General features: G+C 34.7%; 3 protein-coding genes across 3 annotated transcripts; 1 reads left to right on the top strand and 2 right to left on the bottom strand.

The window, feature by feature from the left end:
• Positions 1-492: 492 nt before the first annotated feature.
• negaly6 (neuromast-expressed gpi-anchored lymphocyte antigen 6) lies at positions 493-2492 on the bottom strand. Its single transcript, XM_052578861.1, has 5 exons — positions 2444-2492; positions 2045-2158; positions 1820-1966; positions 1604-1714; positions 493-983 (listed from the first exon to the last, which is right to left on the bottom strand). The coding sequence occupies exons 1-5, from the start codon at positions 2490-2492 to the stop codon at positions 769-771; spliced, it is 636 nt and encodes a 211-aa protein (XP_052434821.1). The 3' UTR covers positions 493-768.
• A 616-nt stretch (positions 2493-3108) lies between these two features.
• Positions 3109-5401, bottom strand: LOC127975396 (urokinase plasminogen activator surface receptor). Its single transcript, XM_052579440.1, has 5 exons — positions 5149-5401; positions 4638-4748; positions 4416-4562; positions 4205-4318; positions 3109-4072 (listed from the first exon to the last, which is right to left on the bottom strand). The coding sequence occupies exons 1-5, from the start codon at positions 5291-5293 to the stop codon at positions 3858-3860; spliced, it is 732 nt and encodes a 243-aa protein (XP_052435400.1). The 5' UTR covers positions 5294-5401; the 3' UTR covers positions 3109-3857.
• Positions 5402-6636: 1235 nt separating this feature from the next.
• smg9 (SMG9 nonsense mediated mRNA decay factor) lies at positions 6637-13354 on the top strand. The gene is made up of 13 exons (XM_052579706.1): positions 6637-7145; positions 8779-8853; positions 8973-9198; positions 9939-10036; positions 10149-10261; positions 10360-10471; positions 10549-10644; positions 10909-10994; positions 11869-11975; positions 12108-12215; positions 12293-12418; positions 12565-12706; positions 12807-13354. The coding sequence occupies exons 1-13, from the start codon at positions 7002-7004 to the stop codon at positions 12883-12885; spliced, it is 1512 nt and encodes a 503-aa protein (XP_052435666.1). The 5' UTR covers positions 6637-7001; the 3' UTR covers positions 12886-13354.
• The last annotated feature ends 304 nt before the right edge of the window (positions 13355-13658 follow it).

Genomic DNA, 13658 nt, shown 5'->3' on the forward strand with positions numbered 1-13658 from the left:
TATTAAAGATATTTATAATGTTACAAAAGGTTTTATTTGTAGTAAATACAAATGTTGTCTATCATGAACATATTAATTTTATTTTGCACTATATTACTGTATTTTTAATCAAACAAATGCATTAAAGAAATAAGTCTCACTGACCCCAAACTTTTGATAGATATAGGTATATAATATATATATATATATATAGAGAGAGAGAGAGATTTTACTGTCTGTAAAAGTCCCAAAGAGAAGTGTAACACAAAGAAATGCTTTTAGATCATCAGATTTCATCTCCTTTGTCCGTAACAATTCAGAGGCTCAAGGCAAAATGATTTGTGCAACAGAATATTAGTGTATTGAAACTACATTTCATGTAGAAACCTAAATCTACACCCTCTTGAAAGGAAAATATAATCCGTAAACATCTGTATACTATTACACACCAGTCTGTCAGGAATGGTTTGTCTAGACCAAAGATATGTTAGATTAAAATTATCAGAAGAGTAAGACATTTACTGCCCATTCTTTACAAATCTTTGATCTTTGAATATTACAAAAGAGAAGCAAAAATACCTAAGTGAAAATTTCAGTAGGCCTATATACAAAATGGACAACTTAAGTACTCAATACATCCTAGAATCAGGCATTAACAATATATATATATATATTTAAATGATTATTTTACCAATATAACCAGCATGCAAGAATGTTGGCTGGATTTTATTATTATTATTTGAATTTCTTGTCAAATGTAAACCTCAGAGAATCATGACATTTGAAAGCTCAAAATGCGGTCAGTAGGATGTACATCAGAATCCCCAGCTGAAAGAAGCGGCTCGGCCTCGGACTGACTGCTGGAGCGCTGTTACACAGATGACCTTCACAGCAGCTCTGGTCCGCCGATATGCTGGACTGGCCGATCTTTGTGGACAAGTCACCTTTACAAAAACTTCTGGTCGCACATCCTTTCATCGTCATCTTCTGTCCATCACTAAAGACTGTTGAAAATGATGAAGAAAGGGAAAATATGTTTTTACAAAACCTTTGAGACAACGTTAACACAAAAGAATTTCATTTGGGGCAGTGAGACTTTGAAAAATGAGACGGTTTCATCGCCTGCAGTGCTGAGAACTCGAATCCTGTGACATGTTGATGTCAGAAATACCCTTCAGCTCATATTATATCTCATATTTAACAAATACAATTTTTTGTTAAACTTATCAGAGTTGTTTGATGAGGTTGAGTGTACACCATTCAAAAGTGTGGGGTTTTAAAGATTAAATATATTCTCGTCTGCATTTATTTGATCAAAAATATAGTAAAAACTAAATATTATTACTAATCATCGCCTTGGAATTATAAGGTTCTAGTTGACATTTTTGTCAAAATGGACCCATTTTATATTTTCTTATTCTGTGGTAACATTTACATTACATGATGTTTCTTTTGTAAGCACGTGTGTACATTTTAGGCCCTTTTCTTAGAAAACAAAAAAGGTTAATAAAACTAATTAATAATGAATATTTGAAAAAAATCTAATTGGATTAACCATTAACCTTTCTGTTGATTATGTGTTGTTTGTACGTATTATAAATGTTAGACTTTTGTCTTATCTTACCTGTTGCCTTGATACAGTGATCTTGCGCATCTACACAAGGTAAAGCTGAAGCACAATCTTCTCCATTGCAGGTGTGGCAGTGCATTCCATTCGGGATCATCTTGGGGGATTCTATGAAATATATGCAAAGTTAAAGTTACAAAACTGGAAGTCACGTCTGCTGTAAATACATTTTATTGTCACATGATAATATTCTTGGTCCTGTGTTGGACTTACCGGGTTCAGTCTGTGTATTGCACAGGTTAGTGTTGCAGCACTGATTGTTAATGACTATTTTTGTAATTCCAAAGTTTGCGGATGCAGTCACGCATTGATTGGTTTGAGAGCAGTTCTTCATGATCATGTCAGCCAATGTGTTGTTTCCTACAGCAGAAACTTACATCAGCCTCATTTTTAAAAACGACCGTTTCAGTCCAAATAATCAATCTGCCCAAAACTCACCCATATAAGATGTGGTTTTCATAGTCCCACACTGACCAACAGGACACTCCACTTTAGTTTCAGTGCATTTAACAGAGGTCTCAGGTATGCACTGATAGCAGGTTAGGGAATTTACTGAAATTAGTGCAACACATTTAAATAAATAAGTAACCCTTAACCCTTTCAGAAAAGTCTTGACAAAGAATAAACATTCTGAGAAGTATGATACAATACAAAGTAAATCTAGGACACTAAAGAAATACAAGATTAATGCTTACAAAGATTCAGTTCAGTTAACCTTATTTTAATCTACTGAATATCGGTTATAACACATTTCTCCTAGTTACACAATGCACTATAATAAAAACCTACAAAATGTTATCAAGCATACTTAACATTAACAAATGCGTAAACAATTACCTTTATAGAAAAGTGTACTGATGAGAATAAAGAGCAGAGGCTGTGCCATTTTGATCTGAGTTCAGAGTGAGATGAGAAGAGAGGGACACGAGACTACATCCCCCTTTCTGAAGAAACATAAAACATATGCTGAAACTGATACTGACCCTCAAAAAAAAAAGTGTTGCCAGCGTGTCATCCTTGTTCCAGCTGAAGTTCCTTATATGAAACTGGAAACTTGCTCGAACTGAAGCTGAGGTTAATTTATTAGGTTTTATAAATGACAAGGAACGAAATGTTGGTGTATAGTGTAGTGTAAACAAAGAGACTGCTTATTGTATATGTTACATTTATTTTGAATCAAAAAGCAGGAAGGGTTTAATTATCACAATCACAATTCTTTCTAATTAAGGATTACTATTTGTCTCAAATATTTTGTAAATACTTTATGAATATTTTAAATTAACTGCAACAAGGTCCCCCTTTATCTAAGCTCTGTTACTTCTGTTATAGTAATTCATTTTAAACAAACAAACAATCAAACTCATGTCAGTTTAATGTCATATAGTACATCTGTATTGAATTATTTAATTTTACATTTATAAAAAATTACATTAAAAAAAGAAATATTTTTATTATTTGTATTACTTTTCTCAAAACTTTATTTTACCAAATAACACAAAAGTGTGCAGACTTCACTTCTTTATTTGATTATATGTCGACCAAATCCATGAGCTTCTTCATTCTCTCCACTGATGTTTTTGACAGTTTGTTAGGACACCGTTTTTTTCCCCTTACCTTTTTAATCTCATATTGTCTTATGGAAATGGTCACTTTTATTTTCAGAAACCTTTTTAAAACAGTACTTTTAGATTTTCAAATATTGAAGGATTTTTTTTTTATTATATGTCCCATTTAAAGATAATTGTATATTATCTTATTTAAAACTAGATGTCTTGAAACTGTGGTTACACAAATCGTAATCACTACGCTGAAAGAACTACAAGAAACTACAAGAAAAGCATCTTTCTAAGTGTTCCACATCCACTACAGTCCTCTCCACCACCACTAAGAGGTGCCATCTCCTCAATCAATCCCCGGGCTCAACGATGACACTCTTAGCCTACTTTTCTTCTTTTTTTTAAACAAAAATCTTATGATGTTATAACATGTGGAAACGCGTCTCACAGTCTGTGAAAGAGCCAATGAGATGGATTTTATTTACTTATTTTTATTTTGATGTGGATCACGTGAGGCTTATTCAACCAACTTCCAAAAACATGTACATTGGCCCCACACTTGAACCAAGTGAAAAAAATGCATAGACCTAGTTGTCATTGCTTAGCTTTAGAATTAAATGATAAAACTGTGGAAAGAGGCCTGATCTTTATACCAGAACACAAATTAGAGAGAAGTGCTTTTTAAAAGCAAAACTCTAAAATAAAAAGACAAATAGAGAGAGAAGTGGTACCAGCATTAGGAAATAAACTCTTAAGCTCTGAGCGCCATTACACAGGTTTCCTTCACAACATTTCATGTAAGCACCAAAGCCGTAGGACTGTACAGGTAATCCCAGGGCCAGTGTCCCGTTCCCACAGAACAGCGTGCTTGAACAGCCTTTCGTGGTCACCTTCTTTCCATTAACATCAGCTGAGAGACAAAAAAGAAGAGCTGGTGTGACCTTTAAAGCCCTAAATAAAAACTGCTCATTACTGCCACCCTGTTTATGTCTAGATTTCAATAGAAATACAGGTTATTTAATAATAGTAATAAAAGGTTCACCTGTTGTAATAAAGCACTGAGTCTCATTACCCTCACAAGCCATTGTACTTGTGCAGTCTGCAGTGCCATTGCAGGTGAAACATTTCTTCCCATTTGGAGGCTTTACCGGCAAATCTGTACAGGTTATATGTAGACATGACATAAAATAAAATTCTAAATATATATCTATGAAATGTCAAGAGCTCAAACTGAAATAATATGATCAAAGTACCTAGTACTTTTCCAGAGTTGCAGATATTTGTATCGCAGCACTCGGAGTTGAGGGTCACTTTGCTTTTTCCAGAATTCATGCTCCCAGTAACACATGAAACAGGACCTGCGCAAGTCTTTGCAGCGCTGCTTACCACTGATTTGCCATCTGCAAATAAAAAAACCTTCAGTCATAAAACCAAAACACGATTTAAACATTTTTCATGATCATCTTATTTCTTACCTACGTATACAGTTGTGGTTATGGAGCTACAACGGGATGAACAGGTTATCTGATTTGTAGTGCATGTTCCAGTAGAATCTGGTATACATTCGTTACACTTCAGCGTCAGTGCTGAAAAATAAGGTAAATAATGCATTGATCAGTACTTTGGTGTCAGCATGATTTGTTAGCAAAGGAAGCACCAATCATAAACAAAAAATGTGTTTATATCTTATATCTGATTTAACATTTAGAAACAAACAGTATAAACATTTAAAATAAAAACTTTATATAGATAGCTAAAACTAAAACCATGACTACATTTATTTCTTTTTTACTTTAAACTTAAATCTTCTAAAAAGGAAATAGAAGTTAATGATAATATAATATGATATATTATAATATAATTAGCCATTTAAAAGACACAACAAATTTAGTAAAACTATAACAAAACTTCAAATGAAAACTGGAAATATGAAAATAAAAACGAATTCAAAATATACTAAGATGCTAAAATAAGCCTGTGCTGTACCTTGTGTCCCTGTGCTGGAGAACAAAGCAGTGGTGAGAAGCAGAGTAATGTGCAGCGCCATAGCTGGACTAACTGAAGGATAGAAGCTCCTCAGCAGCTTCTTATGCATTTCTACAGGTCTGTTTTGCATTGTAGAAAGGAACATTAAGGACTGCCTGACTTCATCCAGCAACTACATTTGTTAAGCAGAATCCTCAAAAGGCAATGTCCTCTGTCTGAACTTGAGCTCAAGGAGGAAGAGTAAAACGTCTGTGTAGTACATATATACAGTACTTACAAACCTACATACATATATTCTTTCACTGTATAGACAAAAACAATGATACTTTATTTAAATATTTAATTGTGTTTCACAGAAACTATACATATATGTGAAAATTGTGTCAATATAACACTAATTGCACTAAGAAAACACCACTGTGCTTGTATCAGAAAAAAAAGTTGAATGCATTTCATAAATACATTAAATGTGGCACAGTTTATCACAAATGGTTAATAGTCCTATCCTATAGCCTACCTACATGTTTTCATAACAATGCAAATGTCATATTTACATTGCATGTGTAGTTTTTACCTATTTTTGCATTTTTCTGTGATGCTGACCTTTTTAAAAACAAATTTGTCTTAGAATGATACTTGAGTGACTAATGCTGAGACTATCAATGTATAATTTGACTACCTAAAGCTATCTATCTTCACAATAGGTTTTATTTTAGCTTTACTTTTAAAAAAAAGATGGCAATTGAATCTTGAAAATGAAAGTTTTAATCAATAATGCGTCAAAAAAATTTCATTATTAAAATATATATTTTAATAATGATTTCCACATAAAGTTAATTAATTCCCTTTTTTTCTGATTTTTACATTTATTTATTTACAAATGTATGTCTTTGTTTATATGTGACTCTGGACCACAAAGCCAGTCATAAGTAGCATGGTATATTTGTAGCAATAGCTAAAAATACATTGTGTGGGTCAAAATTATCGATTTTTATTTTATGCCAAAAAATGTAAAAACTTAAGTTTTTAAGATCTTAGCAATGCATATTACTAATCAAAACTTAAGTTTTTGATTAGTAATATGCATCGCTAAGATCTTAATTTGGACAACTTTGAAGGTGCACCCAACAAACCATACATCATTGGAAAGCTTATTTATTCAGATTTAATAAAAAATAATGTCATACAATTCCTGGCCTCGCCAAAAGAGGCTACTTACAAAATTATTAAAACGTTTTTTTTATTTTTTATTTTTACAAAATGATTATACACAAGCTACCGATGAAACCAACTGAAGCAGATACATGATATCTATCCACGACATGATGTTGGTGCTCACTAAACAAATACAATAAAGATAATACAATAATACAATTATATTGTTAGAAAATTATTTTATAGTTATTTAATACAGATATATTTTATAAAGCTTAACTACCAAGAGATTTTATGAACCAAATGATCGGAACCAAAAAGGGAAATTGCGTTTCCTCATCGGCCTCTTTTGGGGTTTGTACCGTTTCGTTCACACAACAGTCTGGTATCTGTTTAAATACTACCACATTACAAAAAGAAGATACATTAACTATTTTGCTACATAGTTACAGCATGTAAGTCGACATTGCTATTTAAACTAAAACTCATTCATTCATTAGTAATTTATCAGTTCGACAGGCCAATACAGTCAGCTAATAGTCATTATTATGTTTTTATAAGTAACGTTATTGCTTTAATAAACATTAGAATGGTAAGTCATCGCTGTGAACGTTAAGAAACCGCCCTTAAAGTGTTGCAAGAATAGCCATAAGAGTAAGAAGTCCAGCCCTCAGTAGAGGTATCCAGCATCAGTCATCATGTCGGAGTCGGGTCACAGTCAGCCCGGGATCTACGGACAGGGAAGGAGGCGGCGGCGGCGGAGAGACCGAGACCCAGGACCAGCGGCTCAAAACCTCTCCGGACCCAGTCGAGATCGAGACTATGTTCCCCGTGAGCGCAGGGTGAGATTCTGTGTTAAAACAAGAGCTGCCTAACTGCCTATCAAGGGAAATATAAAACGTGGTTTCTGAATGATGACCTAAACACTGGATGCTTTAGTGCAGAGATTTTCTAGATGCCAGATATAACACCCCTGCGAAGAACCCCATCCGAAATCTTAAAAGCTAGGGTGGATTAAGGTAATGTAGGACACTTTTAACCATTTTGACTTGTGCATCATATTTTCATATGAAGCCAAAATGATACATCAAAATGTTATATCTTTATGAAATCCCAAAGATGGTCCCCATCTAAATTAAATTAAATATTTCAGAAATTTTAATTGAAACGGAAATGGCACATATATTAGTGCTCCTTGTGCCAAATCGTTTAAGAGTTTGTGGATTTTCAATTTTCATTTAGTTTTTTACAAAATAAACTTCACATTTAACTCTCCTGGTTAAATACGCGTACACATGTTTGCTTAATTTAGTTAATTTTGGAACATGGAATGCCTTTAAAACTGTTATTAAACTTCTATAAACTTCTACTATTACTATTATTATTATTCTTATTATTATTTAAAGCTTGTGTAAATCAAATTGTAATGGTTAAACACTTCATAACAGAAATAAGCAGTCCTGGGCAGTCATGGACTCATCATGGTCCAGGATGCCATTGTCCTATAGTCACTAAATTGTTAATCTGGATCTTAAACCAAATAATATTGCTGCATTATAAGCCCCAAAATTACAAAGTTACATGTATGGAATTTAACCTTCTTAATGCACATTTTATCAGTTAAATAACATGGTATATTTGACTGTCTCACATTAGTCAAATCATGCTTTCCCACTTTTGAAACATCCTTTCCTTAAGTGGGACAACAAAGATTTCTTTAAATGGAAAATATTCTTAACACATTTTAAGAATATTATTGCAAAATTTGATGTATAAATTCATTAAAAATATAATTTGATAACAATTTAGAACATTGTTTTATTTATAACAGATTTATATCCTTACCATTAATTTAGTCCAAATCCTATGTCAATGTAATTTCAGTGAACTTTACAAGAGGTACTTCCTGTTTGTTGATTTTCTTGGCCACATTTCTGACATAATTTCCAGAAAGTCAAGTGATTTCATTAGCTCTGAGGAGGGCCAGAGAATTCAACACCAATCATGTGCAGTTTAATGTTGTAAAAGAAGAGATAAACACACTGAAACTTAGGTGTCCCACGTTAGTCAGTGTCCCACATTACACTAATCCACCCTACTGTATGTATTTTTATTTAGAAAGGCCAAATTTATATATTGAAAACATTAGTACTATAAATATGTCTGAAGTATAAAATTGAGTTTCTGTTATATAGAATTACTAACAGATTTGCTTCTGTGACATTTTTTCTTCACTCAAGTTTTTCTACTACACTGTTAGATATTTTTTTACTTATTTAATCTGTTTTTATTTATTTTAATTAATTTTGAATTATTAATTTTAATTTGAGTTTGTAGTATTTATTCATTTATTTATATGTTATTTATTTAAATATTACATTTATTAAATTTATAGTCACTGGACCCCAGTTTGAAAACCCATGCTTTACTGACTGAACTGTTGAGTTGTGTGATATTATTGTCTTGTGTTTTCAGGATGGCAGCGAGGAACCCACAGGACCTCTTCTACAGAAGACTCCCATTATACTTGCTAAGCCTCCTGGAGAGCGAGTATGTGTATAATTGATGTTTATTCTACACAAGCAACAATTCACGTGAATGTTGTATTCTTGCTTTGGATTGTGTTGTATATAGTATTGATAAATAATATTGTCTTTATTTGGTTTTAGTCCAAACCAAGTGTGCCAGCAAGTGGAGCCCCATCAGAAAAGCCGATCATGCTCATTAAAACCAGAGATGAAGGGGGGAAGCCTGGGAACCCTCCTGATGTGGCTCCTTCAGTCTCAGGTGCAGGAACTGCCAAACTGGAGAGGGAAGGCCAGCGGCCGACCCAACCTGTGTATCAAATCCAGAACAGAGGCATGGGATCAGCTGCATCTGGTGGAGCTGTGGATCGTCAGTGTTTTCTCACGTCTTGCTCTTTAACATATTGTTTATTTACACACTTAAGCTTTATGGGAATATTTTATCCAAAAATTAAAATTTTGCTAAAGAATTTAGTCACCATCAGGCCATCCAAGATGTAGATGAAATTTAAATGTTGAAATTTAGCATTACATTGCTTGCTTACCAATGGATCCTCTACAGTGAATGGGTGCCGTCAGAATGAGAGTTCAGACAGCTAATAAAAACATCACAGTAATCCACAAGAAATTGTCACAACTCCAGTCCGACATGTGAAAAGAATGGCTTCATGTGTTTGATAAACAAATCCATCATCATGACATTTTCACGTAAAACCATAATCCAAAACACTAAACGAATATGTCAGTGGATCTGGATGTAAGAAGTCAACAGGGGATTTTCTCTAAAATGGAAAAAATGGGTTTGTTTCTTACAAACATGCAGCTTTTTTACTTTACGTGAAGTCCTTAATTAATGGATTGGAGTAAATGAATGTGATGTTTTTATCAGCTGTTTGAACTGTCATTCTGTCTGAGCCCATTTACTGCAGAAGATCCATTGATGAGCAAGGGAAATGATGATAAAGATCGCCTAAAGGTGAGTATATTTTCAGCAAATTTTCAAATTTTTGTGTGAATAGTTAATTTTAACTGCTATTATGGGTGTTTTTGTGTCATGATTTGCTTTTCTGTGATTAACCAATCATCATACTTTACCATGTGATTCTTCAGCTGTGATTGGCCAGACTAAGCTCCTCCCCCCTGAGAAGATGAAGCACAGCATTAAGCTAGTGGATGACCAAATGAATTGGTGTGACAGCGCTATGGAGGTGAGGGCATATTTTTTTCTGTTAATAAAGTTATTTTTTGTATCTATTGCTCTAAATATGTGCATAACAGTCAGGTGAATGTATGCTGAATGTGTGTTTATTATGTACCAAGTACCTGCGAGACCAGACGGATATGTTAGTAGTTGGGGTTATTGGGCTACAAGGCACAGGCAAGTCCACAATCATGTCTCTCCTGTCTGCAAACAGCCCTGAGGAGGACCAGAGGTTAGTCCATCATCAGCATCCTGATTTGTTACCACCAGATGATTTGCCTTTCCACCTCATTGTTATTGGATTTCACCCAATGATTCTCGGTTAAACAGGGCGTATGTGTTCAGAGCTCAGACGCAGGAAATCAAGGAGAGAGCTGGGAACCAGAGCAGTGGAATCGATTTCTACATCACTCAGGAGAGGGTCATCTTTCTGGACACGCAGGTCAGACTGTAGGGTCACACAGGACAGTGCTGTTTTCTGTGTTCATGTAGTTCTCTAATAGTAATTTTCATCTCCAGCCAATTCTAAGCCCCTCTATTTTGGATCATCTCATTAACAATGACCGCAAGCTTCCTCCAGAATACAATCTACCACATACATATGTGGAGATGCAGGTGAGTATAAGGCAATGATGCAAAACACTCGGTGCTATTTATTATTTTGCAAATACAGTTGTATTTAAATATAAGATCATATGATGTATTACTACATGCCATGTATTTATATTAATAACTGTCACATGGGCTTTTACAAATCGTATTCTATAGTTTATTTGTCATGCACACTTTTAGAATATTCAGATAATTCTACTTGACCAAAAATATTTAGTAGATTTAATTCAACTGAAATTCTCCCTTTCTTCCAAATGTTTGGTTTAGTCTCTGCAGATCACTGCCTTCCTCTTTACCGTATGCCATGTTGTGATTGTGATTCAGGACTGGTTCACTGATATCAACTTATATAGGTAATGACAGCATTGTAAGTTTCAGTAATAATGATGGGAAACAAACGGCCATAAGATTTGAGCAATTTAATTAGCCTTCTATTTACGTTTTTCATATATAATGTGTATGTATATATGTAATATGTATATGTATGCAGTTATTACACAAAATGTCTTACTGACCCCAAAGTTTTGAATGGTAATGTGTGTTTATACTATATACTTCAACTGTCTTAGTTAATAAATAGACAGTAAATGATCTCAGGCAATATACAGTACAGACCAAAAGTTTGGACAAACCTTCTCATTCAAAGCGTTTTCTTTATTTTCATGACTATGAAAATTGTAGATTCACACTGAAGGCATCAAAGCTATGAATTAACACATGTGGAATTATATATGGAATTATATACAAAACAAAGAAGTGTGAAACAACTGAAAATATGTCATAATCTAGGTTCTTCAAAGTAGCCACCTTTTGCTTTGATTACTGCTTTGCACACTCTTGGCATTCTCTTGATGAGCTTCAAGAGGTAGTCACCTGAAATGGTCTTCCAACAGTCTTGAAGGAGTTCCCCGAGAGATGCTTAGCACTTGTTGGCCCTTTTGCCTTCTGTCTGGGGTCCAGCTCACCCCTAAACCATCTGGATTGGGTTCAGGTCCGGTGACTGTGGAGGCCAGGTCATCTGGCGCAGCACCCCATCACTCTCCTTCTTGGTCAAATAGCCCTTGATGCCTTCAGTGTGACTCTACAATTTTCATGGTCATCAAAATAAAGAAAACTCTTTGAATGAGAAGGTGTGTCCAAACTTTTGGTCTGTACTGTATATAGTAATGGTCAAAGGAACCTGGATGCTCTGTGTGGCATAAAACTAACAGCTGAGTCTGTAAGCAGGTTTCTGCAGACTGCTGAGATGCTGAAACCCTCGACTCCATCTGCCAGTCATGACAGCAGCGGCTCCTCAGGGGCAGATGATGGCTCGGAGTATTATCCTCACATAGGTCAGAAAACTATTAATGATCTTTATTCCTGAATCATTTACTGAGCTATAAGTGGGTTGTACTTTCATGTTCCTGATGTATGAATCTGTAGGCAAAGGCTTTAATGCATGTCTTTTCTTTCTGTTGTCATAGTTTTCTTGCAGAACAAAGCAAGGAGGGAGGAGTTCTGTCCACGGAATCTGAAGAAGATGCATATGGCAGTTGACAAGCTTATGGCCCATTCCCACCTAAAATATAAAGGTCAGTCCTCTTGGCATGACAGTAGACATGTTCATAACACCACATGATTTGGTGTTTAACATGTTTTCCTATCGTAGGCACCTTATCCATGCTGGATTGTAACATATTCCCAGGACTGAATCGGGATTACTTGGAGACAGAAGTCAATCTTTTCCTCTTACCTATGATGGAGAATGATGGGGAAGATGCTTTGACAAGAGCAGGTCAGAAAATAGGCCTAGTTGTTGCTAAACTACATTTGAGAACTAGGATTATTTGAAGGAGCAAGTTCAAAAAGTGAGCTGTAACCAAATGTTAGAAAAGTTTGTTCAGTACTGCTGTTGAATATGTTTTTAATCTTTTTAATCAGGTTCAGGTCCCCCTCTCTTCTCACTGCTGCCTGGTTACAGAGGTCATCCCAGCTTTTCTTCACTGGTTTCTAAATTCCGCAGTCAGATCTTGGCTATGTCCCGCAGTCAGCTCTCACACACAATCCTCACTGAGAAAAACTGGTAAGGCACACCCTGACACTTTGTGTACCTATTTACATCAGTTTGAAAGATGTATCTATGTACGTTTTAAGGTAATGGATGACTGCATTTGTTTTTACAGGTTTCATTATGCGGCTAGAATTTGGGATGGTGTTAAGAAATCATCTGCGCTGTCTGAATATAGCCGACTTCTGTCATAGTCATGATGGTCTCACAATACCTGTGAGTTCTTTGTTACAGAGGACTGGGCCTCTGCTCAGATGATTTCAGATCCCAAAGAGAAGACTGAGGTTTAAGTTCCCATCTTCTTCTGTGAGCTCTGGATCACAGCAGCGGAGTGCTTTGTGTTTTGGGAGTTGTGCAGGAGTTGGTTTTTCTATGAAAATTAGCAGGTGCCTGCCAGGGTCCATCCAGGCATGTGTTAAACTCATTGTTATTACAGAAGATAATATAAGATTCAGTGATGTGAACATTGCCTTTATACAGTAAAATGTGCAGAAGCCTTTGATTTCCATATTATATTTTGCTTATGTAAATAAAACGGTAATGGCAGCACATATTGCTTTTCAGATGTGTTTGAACAAAAACTTGGAACTTAGATGCAATTACAGCATGATTTTTATATGTTTTTGTTGAAATTAAAAACAATAAAAGATGTAATCAGTCCCATCTTTATTTGCTAGGTGGTTTAATCAGTTTTTTCAATATTGCATTATTTAATTTTGGTTCATACTATTTTTTTTTAAATTGCTAAATCATGATCAATTATTGTTTATTATCAGATATAATTACAAGATAATATTCACTGTACACTGAAATGTATGCTATAGGAAAATGTTGTTTATTAAATGTGTTTCAGCAACATAGCATCAAGTTTCACAAAGTCTTTGTAGCGAAATAAGGTTCTTCAGATTATAAATAGGTAAGAAAGACATGATTCTTTAAAGAACCTTTGACTGAATAGTTCTTTGTG

The sequence above is a fragment of the Carassius gibelio genome, chromosome B16 (assembly GCF_023724105.1).
Source record: "Carassius gibelio isolate Cgi1373 ecotype wild population from Czech Republic chromosome B16, carGib1.2-hapl.c, whole genome shotgun sequence".
In the NCBI taxonomy this organism is placed as follows: domain Eukaryota; kingdom Metazoa; phylum Chordata; class Actinopteri; order Cypriniformes; family Cyprinidae; genus Carassius; species Carassius gibelio.